The sequence below is a fragment of the Rhinolophus sinicus genome, linkage group LG10 (genome assembly GCF_036562045.2).
Source record: "Rhinolophus sinicus isolate RSC01 linkage group LG10, ASM3656204v1, whole genome shotgun sequence".
In the NCBI taxonomy this organism is placed as follows: domain Eukaryota; kingdom Metazoa; phylum Chordata; class Mammalia; order Chiroptera; family Rhinolophidae; genus Rhinolophus; species Rhinolophus sinicus.
Window position 1 is genome coordinate 12,410,002 of NC_133759.1, and position 23,992 is coordinate 12,433,993.

Below are 23,992 nucleotides of genomic sequence, written 5' to 3' on the forward strand. Positions count from 1 at the left end.
GATGGAACGTATCCCAATAGGACTTTGCCATCCTTCACTGTCCCTCAGCTCAGTGAATAGAACCAATGTTTTCCTATTGTTCCAGCCAGAGATCTGAGGGTGTCCTTTGCACCTCAATCCAGCCAAACCCCAAATCCTGTTTTTGCCTCCAAAATGTCTCCTGGACATTTTGCTCTTGATTCCTTCCTGGACTCTATAGAATGTCTCCCAATTAGTCTACCCACCATCTCTTCACCCTGCTGCCATGTGTTTCTTATACTAAATTTATCAAAAGAAAACAAACTCAAATCTGATCAGGTCACTTCCCTCCTGAACTTTCAGTGTCTTACCGTTCATCATGGATTAAAGACAAAATGCACCGTATGGGTCCAGATGTGCACACCGATGCTATCTGTGATAAACGGGATGGTGATGGGAGAACATGCAAAATGCTCTGTATGCAGATGAAGGAGGGCATCCTGTGACTAGGTGGAAAATGATACCTCAACAGTGAGTCCTAGTGCTCTGCACAGGTGGAGAGCTGTCTCCTGGGAAGTTCTTGAGGCAGAAATTGGGACACCTACATCTTGAGTTTTCAGTGGGGCCAAGATATCAGAGAGGCCTGTGGAGTGAGTGGGTCAAGCAATCCTGGAAGTCAGACAGGAGGAGGCAGGGCACAGCAGGAGACTGGAGCTGTGTGGGGAACCCACTGTTGGTGGGAAAGAAAACTTCTGAGTCACAGCACTGTCTAAATTGGATTTTCAGGTATTAGGTGATATGCCATGTGCCTCCCCTGCCCGGCTCCTGCCTACCCATCAGCCCTTCAGTGAGGTCTACTATTAGGGGTGGTTAGTTGCTCTCTTTCTTATTGTTATTTTAAGTGAAAATGGTGAAGGGTTTAAATTTCCTGTTTGGACTGATGCAATGCCAAACAGGCCACAACAAGGAAGCAAAGACCAGAAACCTTTAGTCTCCACAAGCACAAATTCACAGGCTCTGGGAAGGGCTTCACACCTCATAGAAAACAGCACTAGGGGTTTGAACCAGTGTAGATCTGAACCTTGATTTGAAGTGGCATGGAACCTGCTCCCACCTCCGCTCATCTGGGTTACACTAGGATTCTTCTGAGCTGGGAAAGGGTCCAGGACCACCACAGAGGAGGTTCCATTGAGCTGAGCCTTATTAATGGACGGTTAGGGGTTTTCAGGGTCAGAGGCCAGCATTCCAAGGGACTGAACATAATGTGGGAAGATGTAGAGTTGAGCAAGCTCCTAGCTTTAATGGTTTATAACCCACAGAGGGTAAATGGGGCCCTGCCAGGAGCTGTGGTCCAGCATTCCTGTACGGTTACAGCCCAGCTCTGACAGTACCGGGAATAGGCTTCCCAACCACATTTAGGTCTGTGTTTTTACCATGAGCCACGGTGGTCTTTTTCCCCTGCTGTCAAAGACAGAGTGGAGGCCAGGAGAGCCGAAGCCCAACTGCTTCAAGTCAAGGAGGGGTGACTACTCCTTTGTCATCAGACAGGCCAGCAATTGATGGGGATCAAACTGACACCTGGCTGAGTGACATCAGCAGAGCTGCTGTATCTCAGACAGTCAGCATTTCAGTAGCCCAGGGACACCGGGAAGAATTGCTCCTGGACGTGGAAAAAACATTATAAAACCGTCAGTTCTGCCAGATTGAGGACACCGACACATTCATCACCACGATGATTGTACAAAGACCCAAATTACAAATGGGGTGGAAATACTCATTCATAGATTTGGTTCTTCACATTCGTCACGTGTGATCTGCTCTGACCAGGGCAAGAATACCCTCTGGCCTTCCCTTTTCAAGACTGGCCTTCCTCAAATGAAAATCTTTTTCTGACTTCCCAGTGGGTTTGCCATGAAATGAATAAAAGAGTAGGGAAGAACAAATATAAAAGGACGGGCTTGAAAGCACAAATTGTTGTCATTACCAGGAAACCAGAAAGGGCAATAGAAAACACTGCCACCACCGCCTACGAGGAGCCCTTTCGTTTTCCATGAAGTACTTAGCACATTGCTCAGTGAATGAGGACAGCAATTTCATGCTCTTTCCTCTCGTCACCTTGCCACCTGACACCTGATGCTCATGACGCTGGGCCAGCACTGCTCCTTGTCATCTGACACACACAGCACAGAGAGCAGAAGGTGGCTTTCAGTCTGAGGCCGGCAGGGTCTCAGCCCTGTCTGTCCTCAAACCTCCCTGAGCAAGCCCAAGGCGGAGACCTTGGCAAGCTTGGTGGGGCCCTCTGGGAAGTTCAAGGGCACCTTCCCCAGATTGCTCTGATTATAGCAGAGTACGACTCTCCTGGACTCCGAGTTGACAGATGTACGGGATGTTCATTGCGCCTTGCCTGCCCCACCAGGCTTCCCAGAGGTTCTCAGGTTCGTAGCCTTGTAAACTGCTACCCCTGCCTGGCTGGCTGGCTGGCGTTGGGCGTTATGAATACGCAGGGGAGGCAGAGGTGGATAGAGGAGGAGGCTGTCACCTGGGTCACCTGCCTTATGATGCCACACGGCTCTTCCATCTACCAGCAAAGAGATTTAACTTTGGCCCACTTCCAAGAGCCACAAGGAAACTCGATTGGAAACCCTCAGGTCTCAAGGAAGCTCACTGGGTGGTTTCCAGGCAACAATAACTCCGGTGTCTTTCAGAACTTCAGTTAAGATAGTCGGATGGTGAGTAGACCTTCCCTCCCTCGGCTGGGGAGGAGAGCAAGGAAGACAAAACCGACAGAAAGCTTTTCCCTAAAGGGATGGAGGAACACTCATCGCAGGGCCCACGCAAGCGATGGGGTTCTCTGGGTTATTCCCCACGTCTTCCCTGCTTTCAGCTGCCCTGTAAGCATTGAGTCAAGTCTTGAGAGCGAGCACAGCCCTGACGGCTTAGGCTGGGGACGAGCTGGAGGGGGAATTTGAATCACCAGGAATCTACTAGGTTTTCTAATTACTAGGTGGTCTCCCAACTTTTTTGGCCCCACAACCCATCAGTAAAAACTGTTTATATATATTCATTTATAAATTAATCCCCCCAAAATATATTCATTTATAAATTATTTACATGTACTCTCATTTAGCTCTCTATTTAATATTGGTAAAGCTTACTTGCAGATAAAAAATACGTATAAATAAAAGGTCTAGTGTTTTCTTTTACCTGCTCCCAACTGATCGTCTTCTACACCCCGTGTGTAGTCTATACCCCACTTTGGGAATACTGCTCTAACCTCTGAGTTCTCCAAGTTCTAGCTTTTTCTAGGCAAAGGATGAAGGAGGAGGCTCTATTCGGAGAAAAGATGGACCATGTCTGGGCACATGGGCTGTGTTCAAAGAAGTCAGTGAAACGAGTGCACACCTTAGAGTCTTCCCTGGCTTATCAGCGATGGCAGGAAGGGAGGACGGCACCTCGGAATGTGATGTTAGCTCTTTCTCAGCCCAGAGACCGTGTTACGAGAGGCCCGGCGAGACTCAGCCGAAGGTGCTGTGTCTCCTGGGGACCCACTGCTTGCGAGTGTCTGTGGCTACAGGGGCTTGTGACTTCAGACTCTGGGGAGCAGCTGCTTGGACCATTTACTGCCACCTGGGGTTACCCCACCTTCGTCAGAAGAGGAGTGAGGGTGAAGTAGAGGCTTGGGGGAGTGTTCTGCTCCTCCATCTTGGTGTCGGGATTCCTCCTGTACACGTCAGTGTTGGAGGGGTGCTCACCCCCTACTCCAGTGTGGCCTGTTGTGCACGCTCTTCTTTCAGTCACGTGGGCACAAAGTAACCACAGCCTAGATCCAGACCACCATGGCCGCCCCACGTGAACCAAGTTTGTTTCAAGCACCTGCTCTGTGTGGGACAAATGGAACCCAGTTCCTCAAGGTCAGGGCAGGAGAAAGACACACAAACATGAGCATGCACTGCAGGGGTTGTCTTCCTTTGGGCTTTCCCCAAAGCAGACTGTGCTGAGTACTTCATTTGGGAGGTGACCCCAGAATATGTGCTGAGGGAGGGAGAATGTGAGAGAATGAGGGAGGAAAAGTCACAGAAGAGGCACCGGTGACCAGCTCACCCGTGGGTAATGGCCTCAGTCCTGCAGGGTCCTCTCTGAGGGACGGTACTGAACCTTGCTACTCAAACTGTGGCCGGCAGATGTGGCATCACCGGGTAGCTTGTCAGAAATGCAGAACTGTGCACTCCATCCCAACCCTGCTGAGTCTGAATGTGTTTGCACATTAAAGTTTGAGAAGCAGTGCCTCAAATCTTTCATCTTTATCAAAGGTGACAACTTTGATACAAACCACATTTTTCTATATGTTAGGACTTGGTTCCACCAAACTGGATCCTTCTGAATAACCTCTTTGAAATTTCCAATGTTTGAAGTCGATATTAAAGTTTTCCAGCCCCTAGAAAGCTCTTTAAAATGCAACTCTATTTACCTGCACTTCGTCATAATTATAACTCAGTCGCAGAGACAGACGGCTCATGCAACCAACTGTTCTGTAAAATGCAAATTTTGTATGGGAAATATTTCTCCTGGGAGAAAATAGAGTGGCTGTCATGTGAGAAGTTATTTTTAAAGGACCATGCCAAATGTCTCATGTGTTTTAAAGTTTTATCAAAAATTTCAATAAATAGAGGACCCTTTGTGAAAGATCAACCCAGGCATCAAGATAGATAGATAGATAGATAGATAGATAGATAGATAGATAGATAGATAGATAGATAGATAGATAGATAGATAGACAGATAGATATAGATAGATAATAGATGATAGAGATCCTCCTAAAAATGTAACCAAAACTTCATATGTAAGTTGTGAAATGTCAAAAACAAGTAGCTCACTGTTTGCTTATACAATCTTGATATTGACAAAATGAGTTTAATTTTGATATTCACTACTCTTCATTTCATCTCTAACACAAGAGTTCAACTAAGGTGATAAAACTGATTTTTCAGGTAGTGTATCAGTTCGCTATTGCTGCATAACGAAACAGCCCAAAACTCAGTGGTTTAAAAGAGCAGCGATTTACTCTTGCTCCTATGTCTACAGGTTGGCTGGGTGGCTCTGCTGAGCTGAGCTGGGCTCAATGAATGTGGCCGCAAGCTGCAGCTTGGATCTGGGTCTGTTCCTTGGACCAGCCTGTGGCATGTTCTCACAGTAAATGGCAAAATGTTAGTGGACAAACCCAACTCCATCAACATGTTTTAAGCCCCTTGTGTAACTCTTCTGCTAATATCTCATTAGCCAAAGCAAGTCACATGGCCAAGCCCAAACCATGGGTTGAGGAATGCTATGGTCTGAATGTTTGTGTCCCCTCAAATTCGTATGTTGAAACCTACCCCCTAAGGCGATGGTATTAGGAGGTGGGGCCGTTGGGAGGTAATTGGGTCATCAGGGCTCCTCCCTCATGACTGGGATAAGTGCGCTTTTAAAAGAGGGTCCAGAGGAATCCCTTGCCCCTTCCACTGTGTGGGGATGCTGCGAAAGTGGACAGTCTGCAACAGCCCTCACCAGAACTCGTCCTGCCGGCACCCTGACCTTGGCCTTCCAGCCTCCGGATGGGGGAGACATACATTTCTGTTGTTTATAAACTATCCAGTCTCTGGTGTTTTGTCACAGCAGCTGGAACAGACTAAGAGAAGCATGTTCCACCGCCCAGCCCAGCTTCAATGAGGTGGGGTAGTGCCCTCCTCCCCGAGTTAGGAGGGGAAAGGAGTGAACATTTAAGAATAATCTCCTCTATTATAAGCAGAAAAATAGAGGCATGACTTTTGCATAAGTCATGATGCTGATATTTACGAAGGTCTGACAATTTAGTTCGCGAACTTGCTGCAACGATGTTGTTAATGTTTTTTGATATCAGAGGGATTATTCATTATGAACTTGTACCAACTGGACAAACAGTTAACCAAGTTTACTATTTGGAAGTGCTGAAAAGGCTGCGTGAAAGAGTTAGAAGACCTGAACTTTTCGCCAACAATTCATGGCTTTTGCATCACGACAATGCACTAGCTCACACAGCACTGTCTGTGAGGGAGTTTTTAGTCAGTAAACAAACAGCTATAGACCACCCTCCCTACTCACCTGATCTGGCCCCCAGTGACTTCTTTCTTTACCTGAAGATAAAGGAAATATTGAAGGGAAGACATTTTGATGACATTCAAGACATCAAGGGTAATACGACGACAGTTCTGATGGCCATTCCAGAAAAAGAGTTCCCAAATTGCTGTGAAGGGTGGAATAGGCGCTGGCATTGGAGCATAACTTCCCAAGGGGAGTACTTCAAAGGTGACATAGTGATACTCAGCAATAAGGTATGCAGCACGTTTTCTAGGATGAGTTCACGAACTTAATTGTCAGACCTTATAGATGATTTTCTTATCCTAAGAGAAAAGGAGGAAACAAGCATTGAGTACCTATAGTTCCCAAGCCCTCGCTGAGAGTTTTTTCATGTGTTATTTCATTTAACCTTTCACAACACCATGAAGATATGTGTGACCCCATTTTACAGATGCAGTGATAGGTTGCAGAGCAGGAAAATGGAAAAACCTAAGAGAAGCCTAGTTTTTCCTGGCAGCGTTCACATGCTTTGAATATTTGATCACTTTTTTTTTTCTGTCCCGGCCAGCCAATCATGCACTTATTTCTTAGGGGAAAAATATTACCTCTGTAGTGTTCCTATGTACCCCAGAAGCAAGCAGAGCTGTACATTTTCTGACTATAGCTGCCCATCACTCTTGATACTCCATTTGTTGACTCAAATTGATTCTCTTGAATACTCAGATTGTCAATGAAGGTTTGTAATTCAACACATGCTTTTGAGGCTTCTGGGGTAGAGAGGCTGAATGTGCAGGTAACTTGGGTGTGATGGACCCTCTCTACTATCTTACATGTCTTGCTATCCTATGGGGATGGGGGTGTGGGGTGGGAGGATGGAGAAATCAGGAATTCTGACCAGGAAGTGCTGCCTGGAGAGGGTTGCTGCCTGATACTGCCCTTCCCACCTCCCCCATCTGACATGGCCTGTCAACCTAAATGTGACCTCGTCTGTCATGAGTGTTCAGCACACATTACTGTGCCCGGCACAGAGTAGAGAAAGGTAGACTGAGGACTGGGATGATTGGGTTTATCCCTGAATCTACATTTTCACAGGCAACTCTGATGCCCACTTAAGTTGAGGACCACTGCATCAGACCACCAGGCAGAAAAGGCTCTCGGCTACTATTAGTGTTTTCATTCACTCATTCATTCCAGGTTAGTGCAGGGTTCTCCCTCCTACTTGGGGATGGCAAGGGCCAGTGTCTGGCTTCAGTGTTCTGGGCTGGCCCGACTCAGAAGGGCAGCGGCTGCTCTGAGCCTGGGCTCGACTGGGAAAGACCCTGTCCTGCTTCCTGCTCAGCTGCACCGTCCCCGCAGAGCCTGGCAGGGGCTTCTCCTGGGACGTTCAGACTTACCTCCAGGCTCTAGGCCCGCTTCTCAGCCTTGGCACTATTGATATTGTGACTTGGATAATCTTTGTTGTGGGCGCTGTCCTGTGCACTGTCGGATGTTCAGTAGTGTCTCTGGCTGCTAGCCGCTGTCGGCCAGTAGTACACACCCTGCCCTCCTGTGACCCCCACAATGTGACAATCAAAATGTCCCCTAAGAGACATCACACTGACCTCCACTTGGAGACCTGCTGGTTCTACCTGAGTGAACACTCAGTAGAGGTGATCACTGCTAAATTCTGTTCTCAGGAGAACCAGCGATGGAGAGGTGAGTGGTATCCCTGAAAGGACCACGGGTCCTGGGGAAACAGTGGTTTTAAATCTTGGCCCCTCCAGTGACTAACCATGGAGTTCTCTTCTTATCGCCTCTTCACTCCTAGACTTTCCTAACCAAAACAAAAAAACAAACAAACAAACAAACAAACAAAACGCCAAAAAACCACATACCCACAAACATTATTTTCATAAATGACTTTTACTTCTTTATCATTTCTCTTGACAGTAATTCTTGGCAATGGGCATATAACAGGAAGGCAGGCATAACTTTCAGAAGTCATCAAAGATATGGTCCCACTGTCCTCATTTTCTTAAACCATTAAAATATTTTCATTTATAAAAATTAATCTAAATATAAATATTGACACTGGAGATCAAAATCACTTGATGACAAAATAATTCTTCTGGAATTATAACATATGCTTATGATTTTTAATAGTAAATTAAATCTTTGCACTTATTTGGCACAAGGAAACCTTTATAAAAAATTCAAATGCCATAGAGCAGGCTTTTTTTTTTTTTTTTTTTTTTGCAAGGCTTACACAGTACACATTTTTGTGAAGGAAAACTGAATATTTTAACACTGTAACACAACAATAGTTGCTTTTCATGCCTCTTAAAGGAAACGTTCAATTGGAATTCAGGTCGCTTTTGTTGTGTTTTTCAAATTTGTATTTGTTTGCTTTGAATCACACCAACAGAACACAAAGCCAAAGACTTACTTTCTTTCAAAGGCATCGTTTCTGTTGGATAACACATACACAGCATCAGCAAGAAGCATTCTTGGACGATATGTAGACCCCCATCAGGAATGGATCATAACACTTATTTCAGCAGCAAATCAGTTCTGGGAGTGTGCTGAGCAGCAAAAGAACGTCAACATTGAAAATAACACAGACTGAGGCTCTTGTGAGCCATTTTAACTATACTTAGCTTAAAGGTGTGCCTTTGGAGAATTAGTCTCACTGGCTCTCAGTTTCCAAACCTGAAATATGGGAATACTTACTGAATAGGGTTGCTGTAAGGATTAAAATGAAAATAAACATCAGTCATACTATTCCCTTGCCTCCTGTCTTTGCCTTTTTCTTCAGATTCAGAATATGTACCAAGAGCAAATAAAAAAGGTTACAAATGCTCAATTAACTGAGTGAAATTCCAGTTCCATTTGCTTTTGTAAACACACTCAAGTCATGCATTTGAGACCGGAAACGTGGAGTTAGTGTCAACTCTTGTGTCCATTAAATTTACAGTTTGTCTTTGCTTTTTCATACCTGTAAAGTTTTCAAAGGCTGTTCCTTAACCATTTTTTCGTTTTTTGTTTTGTCTTGAAGGTCATTTTACTACTTTTGCTGGATAGATATTGGGAAATAAATTTTGAAGGATAACAAGTTCTCATGTGGTTATAGTCTGCGATAATCCATGTTCCTAAATCTTATTTAGATGGGATCACTGCTACCCACATCGCCTTGGTTCTGGATATTGCCCTCAGGTTAAACCAAGGCTGGGCTTTCTCAAGCCCCTCTCCCCTTCAGAGTGGGTAGTAAGCCCAAGGAAGAACCTAAATTCTCGATGAGCCATTGTTTCAGATGGACCTGGGCATGGCACGGGGAGTCAGAGCTTCCCAGTCTGGGGCTTGTGATTGCAAAGCAATGGGAATGATTGGTGGTGCGGTGGGCTGGGAGCTTAGCAGAAAGGAGGTGGCTGAAGGGGGACCTACACCCTGGATGGCTGAGCACTCCCCAAATTTGACAGTCCCTAGTACTCACTACAAGGTCATTTGCACCTTAGCATTTGCAAGACAAAGACGCTTGTGAGAGATTAATAAGAATCGAGGATGAATTAAATCATACCATCTCCCTTCCCTCCACCCCAAGCATTTTCCTTTGGACAAATTGTTGTCATGTCATTCTAGTTGAATCAAAAGGATGAAAAAAAAAAAAAGACAGTAAAGATGACACACAGTAGCAAAGCGAACAGGGAAATGATGCATCATTTGGATGTGGAGCGCTGCTGCTGGAAGCCAGCGTGGTGGTTTTCTCTGTCTTGGATCCCCGGGGAGCCTCAGGCAGAGAGTGGGCGGGACCTCCACGCTGAAGTCTGGGACTGCTTTCTGGGGAGGTATCAGGACAGCCCTTGCGTTGCTGCACCGGCCTCCCCAGACTCCCTCCTCAGGTGGAAATCCGTACAGTATTCAATGGCTGTTGGGTCAAGGCACTGTCGTGTACGGCCGGAGGCAGTGGGGTCACTGGCAGTGGAGTTCCATGGCGTTAATACATCACAGCCGACTCCAGAGTGGGCTCCTGGGGCGACACAACCAGCACCGTCATCGGCCACTTGGCAAAAGCGAGGACACGCCATTAAAAACATCTACCACTTTTTTTAAAAAAATATCATGAAAGGCATTCATGCTCATTGACCAGATAAATATTTCACCATATTTAAAAAGTGATGCTTTTTTTTTTTTTTACCTGTGCATCTGAATCCATCTGTAATGTATTGTGGTACATGGAATAGGACAGATGGATTCCCTTCCCACTGCTACCCCCTTGGCCAGTTTCCCAAGCAAGTGCTGTTTTTGTTTTTTAAAATAATCTATACCGTTTCTCTACTAGTTCCTAATGTTTTAAAAAAAAATCATATAACATGTTTTCATATGTGCCTGAATCTGTAGCTGAGCTTTCTGTTCTATTCCATTCATCATCAATGTCTTTACAGCTTTTAATTTGTTCTAACATCCGGCAGGAAGATCATCCCAACTTTGCAAAATGCTTTTGTCTATTCTTTCTGATTTATTCCGATGTGAACTTTAAAGAAGTCCCGTTGAGATTTTTATGAGAATTGCATGAAACGATAAATTAATTTGAGAAACGACTTTCCTTATTGAACTATTGGTGGGAGTGATTCATCAGCATCTCGATAGTAAAGGTACCCTGGCGTTCCTGTGACTTTTACCTGGTGATTTAGTACTTAAGCTACTGCTGTGTTTAATTTGCTAAGATTTTATTTAGTACGCTTCACCTCTCTGAGGAAGTACACCTGGTGCGTGGTTTGTGTGTCTGCGTGTGCCTGGCTGTGAGTGGACATGGGGTTTGTGTGCACACTTACCAGCCATGTCAGGCTGTGGCAGCTGGCACTATAGTCACTTTCTAACAGGAATCTTTTAGTTTTCTTTTCTTTTTTTAACGCTCTGGAACATTTTATTTTGTCTGGGAATTAACTGTTCCTTAAAAAGTTATCAGCAAAACCACTGGGCCAGAGAATCCTTTTTTGAAGGTTTAATGAATTTAAAAATTTTATTTCTTAAGCCACTTTTTACTAATATTCTGATTTGATTCAAATTAAGACTTAAGATTTACATCCAATTACATATTTAAATAAGAAATTTTTTATCTCTATTATAATCTCTTACTTTTATTTTTTGTTGATTGGACTTACAGCATTTTTCTATTTTCTATGTTGCCAAAGAACAAACTCTTGGATTTATGATCATGTCTACAATTTTCTGGTTTTAATGAACTGGTTTCTGCATTTATCTTTTTTGTCTGGAATTCAATGTTTAGCTCATTAGTTTTGCTTCTTCTTTACTAGCAAATAAAATATTTAATACAATGAATTTGACTAATTGATAGAATTGACTAATTCATAGTTCCTTGGAAATGTGTGAGTGTGCATTTCTATATATGTATAGTTGTGTATGTGGGCGCATGTGCTTTATAAATGCAAGTAGGGTTTCTGCTTATTTTAACTTTTGTTCTAATTTTCTAGATTTGCCCTGTCCAATGCGGTAGTTACTACAGTTACTACAGCTATTTATACATTGTGGCGATTTATAAACTGTAGCTACGTGTAGCTATTTACATTAAGATTAATTAAAATTAAATAAAAATTTAAAAATCAGTTCCTCCAAGGCCATATTTAAGTGTTCAATAGCTACATGTGGCTACCATATCGGGCACTCCAAATATACAGCATTTCCATCATTTCAGAAAGTTCTATGGAACAGTGTGCCATTCTAGATGATTTTTGGCATTGGGGTCACTGAAGGTAGTTTTATACTTTCTACGTTTTGGAATTGATTGAGGTTTCCTTTGTAGCTGGTATAAAATCAGTTTTTATAAACGGTCCATTGATGGTTGGAAAGAAAGTGAATCCTCTGTAAAGTATAAAGTTAGATACACATCTTAATTAAGGGAATTTTAAAGTCCCCAACTATGGCACAATAAATTGTATTGCTCTATTGTTTGCCAAGTCAAGAAAGGCTCATGAGTGACTATTTTCCTTTATCAAAATTAAAACACCCTCCTGTCTTGTTTTTGCTAAATGCTTCTTGGCTTGAATTCTACTTTGTTGGAAAGTAATATTTTTGTCCTTTTTTGTTTGTATTTCTTTAGTAAATATTGTCTGTTCTTTCATTTTTAAGCGTGCTGTGTTATTTAAAGGTAATTTATTTTTTTTTAAATAATTTAGTGAGGTGAAATTCACATACCACAAAATGAACCATTTTGGAGTGAATGATTCAGGGGCATTTAGTCCATTCACAATGTTGTGCCACCACTGCTTCTCTGTAGTTTCAAACATTTCCATCACTGTATAGAAAACCTCTTAACCACTGAGCAGTTTCTTCCTATTCCCCATTCCCAAAGCCTCTGGCAACCACCGATCTATATTCTAGCTCTACGAAACATCATTTATTTTTAACTATCTGATTTATAACAGATTCCCTCCCTGGCCCTCATGGTCTGGCCCTTTAGTGCAATAATGAATCTCTTTCGCTCTTTGAAGTAATGGACAGGAGCAAGGTAATTGGACTTTGAAAGGTCAGGGGTAACGGCTGACCAATGAAGGAAAGACAACGGGCAGAGGTGTTGCCGTGGCTCTATGGTGTCTAATAGATGCAGTCACTTGTAATTCAAAGCAGCATGCCCACCATTATGCCATTCCCTGGTGCTTCTGGAGACAGACAGGGACAAAGAAAAAGAAGAAGGGGAAAGGAGTGACAGGTGAGGCGTGAAAGGCAATGGAGTAAGTCTGTCCTTGCTTTCATCTTGTCCCCCAAGATGCCGTCTGCCTTGAGCCGAGTCGTACCACTGAGGCAGTTTAGCTGGATCACCTCCTCCCACATCAGCAGTCCCCAGCATCTGCCAACATGCCGAAACACGTGGTGGTATTTACCCAAACAACCCTATGCCCGCTAGAGTTCGTGCAGAGTATCGTCTGTCCTTCCTTTGCCTCCTTTAGGGGCAGCTGCTGACTTTTTTCGGGAACACAAGTAAGAAATGGCTGACAGGAAATTTAAGGAAGAGTGAATATGATCTAAAAACAGAATACAAACTCTTACACCTCAACCAGATTTTACATTCCTGTGTATGTGTTTTTATTTCTCTTGTATCAAACCTGGTCCCTGCAAGGAGCTGGAGAGATAGTGGAGGATGGCAAATGCAGGCAGGGTGTTCATTACTGCTTTTAGATCTCCACCACCCCCAACCGACAGACCACGAGACCCTGCGGGAAGGATGCTACTTGGGGCTCCGAGCGGGAAGCTATAGAAAGAAGGACTATAGAATGGAGGGACCCTCTACAGTGAAAGTGATGGGCATTGGGACAGAGATGACACTTACTGTCAAATCCTTGGAGGTGTTTTTCCTTTCTTTAGCTCTGTTTGTCGAGGAGCCTTGGAGAATGAAGTTGCGGTTGAATGTTTTAATGGTAGTCACTGAAGATGCCTCCATTTTTTCAGCTAAAAGGAAACAAATGGGAATAGGTGTTACCTAGAAGCTGGACTGATTGTTAAGGAAGAACGACCAGGCGTCCAGATTACCCAGATTTTTGTTCTAGACTGGGAATCTCATTCTGGTCCACATGTCTGACTGTGGAATCTTTTTGTTTTGTGTTTACTTTTACAATGAATGAAATAAATTAATCATTAGTGGCTTTCTGGGTAAAGGTTGCTTGGAGATAATCCAATATAGCCCATAAATTCTCATTTGCAATTCTGAAATAGAAAAAGCTTTAAAAACTTCGCATTTATAACTTCACATTTATAACTTTGCAGCCAACATGGTCTGATGTGTGGCCATTTCAAGTCCTCTCCATCCCACCGAGTGGGAACAGTCTCGTGTTTTCCTGCAAGAATACTGATTGTTTATCAGATGCTGCCCCAGACACGAGGGGGGAGGGGCTCTTATGAAATACACAATATCACCTTTCTAATGCTCAGGAAATTCTGAAACACAGAGTGACCCAAGGGTTTCAAATAGGGTATCATGAATCTGTAATAAATTTTGATTGTATAGGTGTTTGTGGAATGTAAAGTAGGCATTCAATAAATGTCTATTGAACATTACACGGTAGAACCAAGATTCACGTAGGTATCTTCTGACTTTCTACTCTTCTAATGTGTGGATCTAAATTTCTAGTTTGGCATCACCATGATGTAGCTTCCAAATCCAGGGAAATCACTGAAAAGACCCAGGATAAGGGTGATGCAACTGGCATCACCGACATCCCTTCTAGGGTGGGCACTCTGTTAGATGCTTTGGGTGCCCTGCCCATATCTCCCTGACAGTCACTCTGCCAGCATATTCTGACAGCATCCTACTGCAAGCACTGCCACTCTGTTGCCCATGCATGGGGCAGGTCAGAAGTACCCCACAGGAGGAACCTTGGGCCATGATGGATGAGAGCTGAAATACCTCACCTTCTTACTCTTTGGGCAGGAAACTGCAGTGCAGTCAGTCAATACTGTCTCCCAGAAATTCCCAGCCCTATTTAGCACCTCGTATTGGCTTCACTTCCTTCCCTGAATCATTTCTCTCTTTCCCACCAGTGCTTCTTGGAACTACCTCCTAAATAAACTACTTGCGCTCACATCCTTGTTCCGGGGTCTGCTTCTTGGGGGGATACAGTGAAGACAGACTCTCCCCAGGAGCGATTCTGGGTGAGAACTCCCCAGCAGATCTGGTCCTCAAACTCAGACCTGGGAGTTACTCAAAGTAAATGAATCAGGTTTAATTCTCCGGCCGCTCCGTGGTTTTAATTAAGCATACCTTTCACTGGTGGCGCGGGCAGTTTCCTCCTCTGCTGCCTCGATGTGTCTATAGTTTGTACCTACAAAGAGAACGCAGCAATCAACACACCTCTCAAAGCCGAAAATAGTTTATCTTCTAAAATTTCCAGGCTGTGCAAAATTCCCACAACGGGAGTGAGGGAGGGACGCACCTGGTTTCTTTGCTTCTGATCTCGTTTTCGTGTGAGACGCACACAGGGCGCTATGTTTAATCCTGCAATGGTCAGGGCTGAGATCCGGCTCTCAATGTCAGAGATCTTCATGCAGCAGAAAGACAGAATCAGTAGGGAGAGAGCACAGGAGGGGAGTCTTTGTTAAAAGCATTATGAACCTATAAAGAACAAATCTGCTGTGATGTACGCTCACTCCTTCATTCAGCTTCTACCAAGCACTTCTCTATCGAATGCTGTAGCGAGGAAATAAAACACAGGCCCTTCTTCGTCCATTTAAATGTCTAGTTGGTAGCTCTACAGCATGTCACCCATGTCAGAGTATCTCTAGGGATAAATGGGAGCCTAGGGCACAGCGGGAACCCTGTCCCGGGGCCATCAGGCTCAGCACAGGGAGAGGTGGTCGGGGAAGGCTTGCATGGGAGGCAATACCTGATGTGAGCTTTGTAAGGCGAGTATGATTTACGGGTCCTGCTTCATTCTTCCATGACATGTGAATCCCAAACCACAGCACCAGGTCTTAGGAGGGAGGCTGAGCAACCCCTGGTTCAAGTTCATTTCCTCTATTAAGAGGCCAAGTGGCCTTGAGAAACTCCTTCTTCTCTCTGGGTATCAGTTTCCTTAAGTGTAACACTGGAAGGTCAGAAGGAGCTCAGATTTCCTTCCAACAGTGTCTTAAAACACATATAGAGGGCAAGAGCCCACTCAGTGCCCAGAAAGATCCCTGGTCCATCCCTGTCCCAGGGATGAAGAAGACATAGTCCCTGTTCTTAGAAAAGCGCATTACTAAGGGCCATGCCAAGTCACCGTGCTCAGTGCTGTGCATGTACATGAGCTCATTCATGCTTCGTTCATGAATTCCTTCATTATCTGGTGACCTAGGTACCATTCTCTTGGTTTTATAGATGAGGAAACTGTGGCTCAGAAGGAAAAGTAATATACCCCACATCTCACAGCTGGTCTGGTGCAGACCTTGGAATTGATGCCAGTGATCATGCTCTTGCCACTTTGCCCCCTTCTCGGAGGCCTTGCCAAGGCTGGAGTGGGGGACACTGGAAGAGGCAGGAGAAGGCTGGCAGAGTTGAGGAAGGAGCGGGGATCACAGCTGTCATGCTGAGATGGTGCAGACGGAGTGGTGCGGGGGCATAAAACAAGTAAGCTGAAAGCAGGCCCAGCAGCCAATGTGTGTGCTCCACCCCGAGGTCTCCATTGCCTCGCCATCCCTCAACTATTTTGTGCTGCTCAGGACCAGCTCTAAGTCTGCTGTCATGTACTGATGGCTTCTTTGGACAAAGCCTCCTGGGATAGGCACTACGGGAAGTGCAGAGAGGACTGAAAAGTCAGCAGATATGGGAGATGATCCCCCTATCCCCAAAGAGTGGTGGTCTTGGTCAGACAAGGAAGAGGGGGTAGGTAAGATCAAGACTGTGGCAGCTGGTGGAAGAAGGCACGGACAGCTGCCCAGTAGCAGCCCCTGGAAGGGGCCACTGTGCACCCCTGCCGCTCCCCAGCCCCCAGGTGCCTTCCTGTTCTAACTCCTCAAATTTCACACTGAGAGCTGCATTCATTTGGTTTATAGTCCAATAAATTGTGCGAGACTCTGAGAAAGATCGCAGGCTACACTGTTATCAGTTGTTTGCTACTGGTGTGGATTAGATGCCCACATTCTTTTCTGGAAGTAGTTTTGATCGAAGGCCTTGCTCAGGCAGCCCTGGGAGACAGGTCCGTGGGGAGAACAAGATGCTGACCTCCTGATTTGTCTGACTGTCAGGCTCTGGAATAAGAAGGGGTTGATTTTTCAAGTTTTAGTGCATAGGGTAAAGGAAAAAGAGAGAGAGGAAAAGAGACCACTAAGGGCTAATTTTACCTATATTTTGTCTGTCTATCTATCTATCTATCTATCTATCTATCTATCTATCATCTATCATCCATCCATCCATCTAGTTTTATCCCTCTTTATCCAAAGACTGCATGCGCAATGACCCTTACACTTGACAGAAGAGGATGGCCAATTCAGCTCTGAGTTTCCTGGGAGGCAAAGCAAAGAGATCCGTGTAGGACCCTATGCCCACAAGATAAGGGCCAAGTACTCAGAAGAAGAGCTTTCCCTGATACTAACAGTTAAGAGAGACTGTCCCCAGGAATGCTCACAGAGATGACCCTGCATGGTGCAATGGACAGCATCCCTAGGGCAACTCCTGGCATAAAGGACGGCCCACTGAACATTAGGTATATTGATAACATTATTGTAATATTCTAAAATAAGTAGTAAGTTAGTAGGTACATTCAAACATATGAAAAACAGACACTTTGGACTCCAGGATCTTCTGCCATAAAACAGAGCTCTAATAATTTAAGCCTATACAAATTTGGAAGCAGGAATTACTAATTATTCCAACAAAACCTTCTCAAACACACATAAATAATATTTCTTCCTTCTATACCATTCAAGAAATATTTATAAGTATTGCAAAATGTACCCCCAGAAAACAAATGATTTGATTCTACTTTATATCTTTATATGACTTTGACTATTCATTGATTAAATGTTGGGTGGCATTTATGGAAAATTATTTTTATTTGAGAAGAAGTGCTCTTCAGCCATTCTGGCTGATAATAAATAGCCAACAGAGCCAATAAGACCATTCCTAGCGTGCAGCATTAACCCATCCATGGAGTGGAGACTTGGTGCCCACGCATTCTTAGGAGAGCTTAATGATGTCAGTGGTGGTTGTGATTTTTGACTATTTACAATGAAAATATTTATTTGAAAAAAAAATCATCAGTTGGAAATTTCCATAATACAAAGTTTTCTTAAAAAGAAAAAAATAATCATCACCCAAGATTGTCAGCTCTCTCCAGAGGTGTTTCTATTGCCCTCAATTGGGCAGGTCTAAGATGCAGGGCCCAGGGGTCGACACTGAGCTTGTGCTGCTGAGACCAGCATTTCTCATGGGTTCCTCAGTATATCTCCATGGACCCCAGTTTGAGAATCGGTGGCTTAGTCCATGGTCAATTCTGATCCAGAGTCAGAGCCCAAAGGACTGTGTGTGAAAACGGCAAGCAGGCCTCTTCACAAAGTTATCGCTCACAGTGATCAGTGCTGAAGAAACAGTACGTAAATCACGCACAATGTTGGTCTGAGAAAGCTATGCTTCCAATTTTCATTTATTTCTCCCACTTTTATTTGTTTTCCATTTTTACTGAGTGCCACACCTGCGTCAGGTATCGCGCCAGGCACTGGAGTTACTGTAGTAAGCCAGACAGCTACAGCCCTGTGCTCGCGGAGCTTTTGGTCTGTAGTGGGGGAAACTGGCATTCAATAGATAACCAACAGTGTGATAAAGGTTAGGGAAGGGGGCCTTGGGGTGGAATGGGAACCTATATAGCAAAGAGGCCTACCTATGGGGCAGAGATTTGTCAAAGAGGAACGCCGCATAGGTTTTAAAGAGAAGTCTGATATATTATCAAGGCTATAAGTTGGAGAAAGAAAATCAGCACTTTAAAAAAGGAGGGTTTGCTGGACTCTCCCCTGAAGGACCACGTCCATGCGACTGTGCTGGCGAGGGTATAAACTGGTAGCTACAAGGGCTTTGAAGCAATTCTTGTGGAAGATGCGGTGCCCTGGCCTTTTGCCCGGTGGGGCCCCATCTGGGCAGAGAGGAGGGGCCTTACCTGGAGCTCAGCATGATGGACCTGGGCTGCAGCTGTGGCCACCTGGTCCTCCAAATCTGCCAGTTCAGTCTCGTCACTGCCACTGTGGATGCAGCGGGCAGCATCTTCCAGCTCGTTCAGCTGGCCTTCCAGTCCGTACACCGTGCCTGCCACCAGGTACACCTGTAGGGGAGGCACAGCCTTGAGCTCAGTTCTGGTGGGGCCGTTACAGGGGACCTCGGTAACTCAAGGCAATGGGAGAGAACTAGACTCAACTCTGGGGGTAAATGACAGGGAATGCCCCTGTGTACAAACATCCTCTGCACTTAAATGGTGGCATGAGGTCTTGCCACCCCCTCAACCCCCCACCCCACTTTCCTGCAAGGAAAAACAATTTGTAAGTTGAGAACAGAAAGAGAGAGAGTGAGAGAGAGAGAGAGGAGGAGGAGGAGGAGGAAGGGGAGGAGGAGGAGGAGGAGGAGAAGAAGGGGAGGGAGGGGAGGGGAGGGGAGAATGACGGCCAGGACAGTCCTGAGTTTGGATATTATACTTTTGCTACACCCAAAAAAGGTGAATTTATTTTGATAATTTTAAATATAAACTTAGTTTTGCACAATGAAACAAAATTTGGAATTGTTATTTGAATGGAATAATTTGAGTGTGGCAACGGTTAAACATTACTTGACCAACATAACTTTGGTCTCAGAACCTTGGAACCTTGATATTTCCAGGAACACACAAAGCTCAACGTCATCACACCTTACGGCTACAGCAGCTTGATACCGTAGCTCCTTGTGGTTTTGTCTTCAGCATGGCCTCTGCTAATGTCCTCCGTCTCCTCTGACAAGGCAAAGCAGTATGAAAGCACTTCAAGCCCTCAGCCATGCCAGAATGTTCATCCTTCACTTTGTGTTCCTTAAAAGCCTGCTTTCCTGGCAATAGGGGAGGTTCAGCGGTTTGGCACTGACACCAGCGGAACAGGAACTTACAGCCAAGGTGATGGCGCCACAAGGACTGGAGGATGACAGTGATGGCAACCAGGGTGATGATGACGACGACACACATTTACTGAGCCAGGAGCTGAGCCCACGCCTTCATGTGACTTATCTCATTGAATGCCCACGGCAGCCATGGAGGGAGGGACTCTTCTAATCACCATATTAAAGATGAGAACCTTGTGCCCTAGAGATTCAGTGGTTTCTCCAGGTCTCACGGCTGGGAAGTGGCGGAGCTGTGGTGTGACCTCGGGACGGCTGATGCCAGACTCCACGCCTCTGTCCGCCCTGCCCTGTGATACTGTGATACTGAATCTTAGCTGGGATGTTAGGACATTTTACATTTTGAACTTTGACATCCAGAGGCTAGAGTCATTGAGGTTACAGATCGATATGACATTGTCTGTGTTGCGGGGCTGAAATAACAAAAGTTACCATGCTAGCTAATGAAAGTGTTATTCTAGCCTTAAAAAATAACCCATTGAAAGCCATGAGCCTGGAAGTGCTTGCTTAGTACGTGTCCGCTGTTGGTGAGAACTGTGCCCGGACATGTCTGGGTCATCCACGTCCTCTGCAAACCCGACTCACTGACGCCTAGGACCCCACGAACTGGCTCCTGGTTCAACTAGCCTTTCTCAAGGTGGTTCAAGGGCTGAGCGTAGCCGTGCCATTCAGGAAGGGCTTTGTGGTCAAAGCCCCTGAAATAAAGGGAACGAAGCTGGACTTCTCGGAGTCTTGAATGTGCTAATAGGAATCTCAATTTTCCTAGAAAGAGTATACAGAGTCCTCAAACTTATTTGCTCTTAGAGCATCTTGTTGGACTTGGCCTCCATGAAATGCACTTTAGTTAGGCAGTAACTGGTAGTATTTCTTTTCTTGTTCTCTGAGGGCAGAGAACCACCTGAGTGGCCGTGACCACCCCCACAGGTATGACAAGTACGACATCCTCTCCTGTGCTGAGGGTGTTGTACAAGGGCCTTGAGAAGGAGGACCACAGCCTCTGCCTGGTCCTGGATTCTGCGGCCGAGCTGGGCTCCTGGCGGGGCAGCTCCACTCTGTCTGCAGCCACTGGTTGTATAATACATGCCAGCATATTTGGTGCTGCTGAGAGTTGCAGGGCAGAGATAAAAGGGAAGCTGGGATAGTTCCTCCACTGCCTCTGTGGTTGGGAATTACGGGGTACCCTAGGCTGTCTCTGTCATTTAGCAAAGATGAGAATGAGGAAGGTCCTCAGATGGGGGTGGGAGGGTGAGGGGGCCGATTCATCCCTCCCACTCACAACCCAGCATACATTCACAAGGTGGCCCTTGTGGGACCCTACTATTCACACCACAGGTCTGAGAATGGTCACGCTAAGGGCCCTCTGCTGACCCCTAGATCCATATTTCACCCTCTCTGCCCTGTTCTGTTCTCTGCAAGGCTGACCTGTATCAACTTCATCACCAAGCCTCCCTTGCTGGCTGGGATGGTTTTGGCCAATGGGAAACACCAGCAGAAGATCACAGACAGGAGAAGAAACAGTCTTTGTTCCCTGCTCTCTCCCGAGCTGCTAGGCTCCATGGTGACAGACACCACTAGGGGGCGCTCGTCCAGGCTCCCGTTCTTGGGCTACACTGCCCCGGGGTGGTGACCGCTCCTCCTACTGCTACTCTCTGGGTGCTGCCGCGTCCCTTAACCTTGTCCACACCTCAGCTAACCGTCCTTTCCTGAAATTCCTCGCCTAGCCAGACCCCAACAGGTCCAACAGAATCCTACGCTTCACAGCTCTCAGCAAGAGCATCACCAAGAGACCCAGGCATTCAATCCAAGGAACTGGGTCCCCATTGTGTGCGCAGGGGAGGCTGGGTCTGGCCCGCGGTCCCCCCCCCCCAACTTTCTAGGACACAAGAGCTCCAGCAGCAGGTGAGACGCATCAAACCCGAGAGACTAAGGGAATTCTGAAACCCCCATGCCTTCCTCTAATTAAGTGGATGAACAAGGCAGTTTATGAAAACAGGAGATTCAACATATGAATGTGACATTTTTATCTCATGTAGCTCTGAAGCCTTCAGAGGTATTTTTAAAGGCGAAACATTCTCAAGCAAATGTTCTCTTTCATCTCAGTCCTGATCTGCAGTAGCCGATGTTCTGAAGGCGAGAAAAAGTGTCGCCATTTCTATTTCTGACGGTCCCTGGTTCCAGCACAAAGGAGAAAGGCAGCGGAGGAATGAGCAGCAGAACAGACAGACAAAAGGCACAGTTTAATTAAATCAGCTGCAACCAGAGGCCAGCTGAAGAATCGGCCGTGCCCTTCTCCCGCCACTCAAATGAATTCCATCCTGGAAACCACAGAGCGAAGCCACCTGCCCAGGCTCTGTGATCTGGTGAACTAAAGAGATAAAGAGAAGAGTCACCCCTTCTCTGACTCAAAAATCCACAGACTTCAAAGGAACATAGATGGAGTTTCTCCTGAGGTGAAACTTGAAAAGCTGGAGCGGGGGAAGGGAAGGAGGAAGAAGATGGTCAACTCTTGGGGGACAGGGGAAGCATCTCAGAGGTGATGGACAGGGGCGCAGTGAGTGACAAACCCCAGCCGGCCTTTCAGCATGTGTCCCCACTGGGGTTAGTGACATTTTGAATCAGTGGGTTAAGTGGATGTATTTCAAACTGAAAGTGTTAACAAACCCAAGAAAAGAAACATATTGTACAATCAAAGGCTCTTACAAAATGAACACTGGACAAGGCCGTTTTTCAACATGCTCTTTTCGGGGGGTGGGGAGAGAAAGGCATGCTTTCTTTGCTTTCAGTGTGTGTGCCATGAGAACTGACCGCTGTCATTTAAATTTGCGTTACTTCACACATTGTTAGTTTTTTGGATATCATACTTTGTAAAAAAACAAAAACAAAAACAAAAAAAACCCCAGCATCCCATTCCTGGGGAACCGTATCTTTATCTTAACCTTTTCAATTCTGCGTGGGGCCATTTTCAGACTATCAACTCTGAAAGAACTGTGTTATGACATACTTAAGGGACACAGACCCTGCACGTTAGAAGTAAAACATGTCTTCCTTTAAAAAAAAGCACTTCATTCATCCGATGTGACCACACATCAGTAAGCATTCTTTGAGCACCTCCTCTGTGTCAGGCTCTGGCCACGGCTACAGATAGGGAAGCCGCAGGCCCTGTGCTGCAGGAATTTATGACTTTGGTTCCCAACCTGGGGGGAACTGTGCCCCTGTCTCCCCACAGCGTCCCCCTCCAACATCTGACAAGGTCTGGAGACATTTTTTTGATTGGCAGAATTAGGAGAGTGCTGTTCCTGGCATCTAGTGTTGGGTAGAGACCAGCAGTGCTGCTAAATGTCCTACAATCTACAGGACAGCCCTTCATGGCACAGAATCACCTAACCCTAAATGTCAGTGGTGCAGATCTAAGGGGAGCCAGAACAGAAAGGACGGCAAAGTGAGGTGAGAGGTCAGTCAGACATTTGTTTAGGTTTAATGGGGATCCAAAGGGAGAGACTCTTCAACTTTTAAAGTGAGAGAAATACTGACTTTTTAAAAAACTTCAAGTCATTTTGATGTGTTGTTTCAACTTTTAGCAAACATTTCTTCTAATAACAGTTCCTGATTTCTGAGAATGGCATTCATTAGAGCAACCCCCAAATCAGGGTTGATTCTGCTGGGTCTGGAAAGATGGAATCACCTGACTTGATTTAATACAGTTTTGTGGGCAGGACTATGCCAACTGGAGATGGTGACGATGGCCTGAGTGGCTAATGTCCACACCACTCTGTGTCACCTGTGGGCTGCGTTGTTGGAAAATTCTCATAGGATCTTTACGGATACACTTAACGACGGTTGCGGATATTTATATGTAAGATTCTATTACATTCTTTTTTTTCTCACAAGTCAGAAGGCTAGAAAACTCTACTACCAGAGGTCATATCTATGAAGCGGGGCAGACCAGCTGTAGGAACCTCTGTTCTATGGCCAACCACCCTCATTTCCTACTGTGGCATTGGTGATGTTTCACCTGGATCCCCACAGACCCTGGTTATAGTTTCTGTATACTCACCTCCCTGTACCCCACCCCCCAAGCTTCAGTGTGTTCCCAACAGCTCAAATCTATACAGAAGACTGCCGTTGGGCCCCTGTAGACACCCTGCTTGCGTGCAGACAGCCTGAGGTGCCTGCTGGCTGGGGGAAGGGCCAGCAGGACAACTCTGAGATGCAGCTTATATTCCAGAGCTCCCTGCAGGATCAGGTCGAAAGTACTCTTTGTCTAAGATCATGCCTTTGTCTCATTTCCTCCGTCTCCCTTTCTTTCCCCACTCCCTTACCAGCCATCCCTGGGAACACTTCCCTAATAAA

General features: G+C 45.5%; 1 protein-coding gene across 4 annotated transcripts in view; it reads right to left on the reverse strand.

Annotated features, from left to right (window-relative positions):
• Positions 1-8,263: 8,263 nt before the first annotated feature.
• MYRIP (myosin VIIA and Rab interacting protein) overlaps positions 8,264-23,992 on the reverse strand; it is a 224,722-nt gene continuing 208,993 nt past the window's right edge. For 3 of the 4 annotated variants that reach the window (XM_019727577.2, XM_019727578.2, XM_019727576.2), the window contains 5 exons: positions 18,666-18,827; positions 14,973-15,077; positions 14,801-14,861; positions 13,373-13,491; positions 8,264-10,054 (listed from right to left, as the gene is read on the reverse strand). In XM_019727577.2, coding sequence (XP_019583136.2) covers positions 10,022-10,054; positions 13,373-13,491; positions 14,801-14,861; positions 14,973-15,077; positions 18,666-18,827 — 480 coding nt within the window. In that variant the 3' untranslated portion in view covers positions 8,264-10,021. The remainder of the gene's footprint in view (positions 10,055-13,372; positions 13,492-14,800; positions 14,862-14,972; positions 15,078-18,665; positions 18,828-23,992) is intronic. The other variant, XM_074312580.1, reaches the window with a different exon arrangement.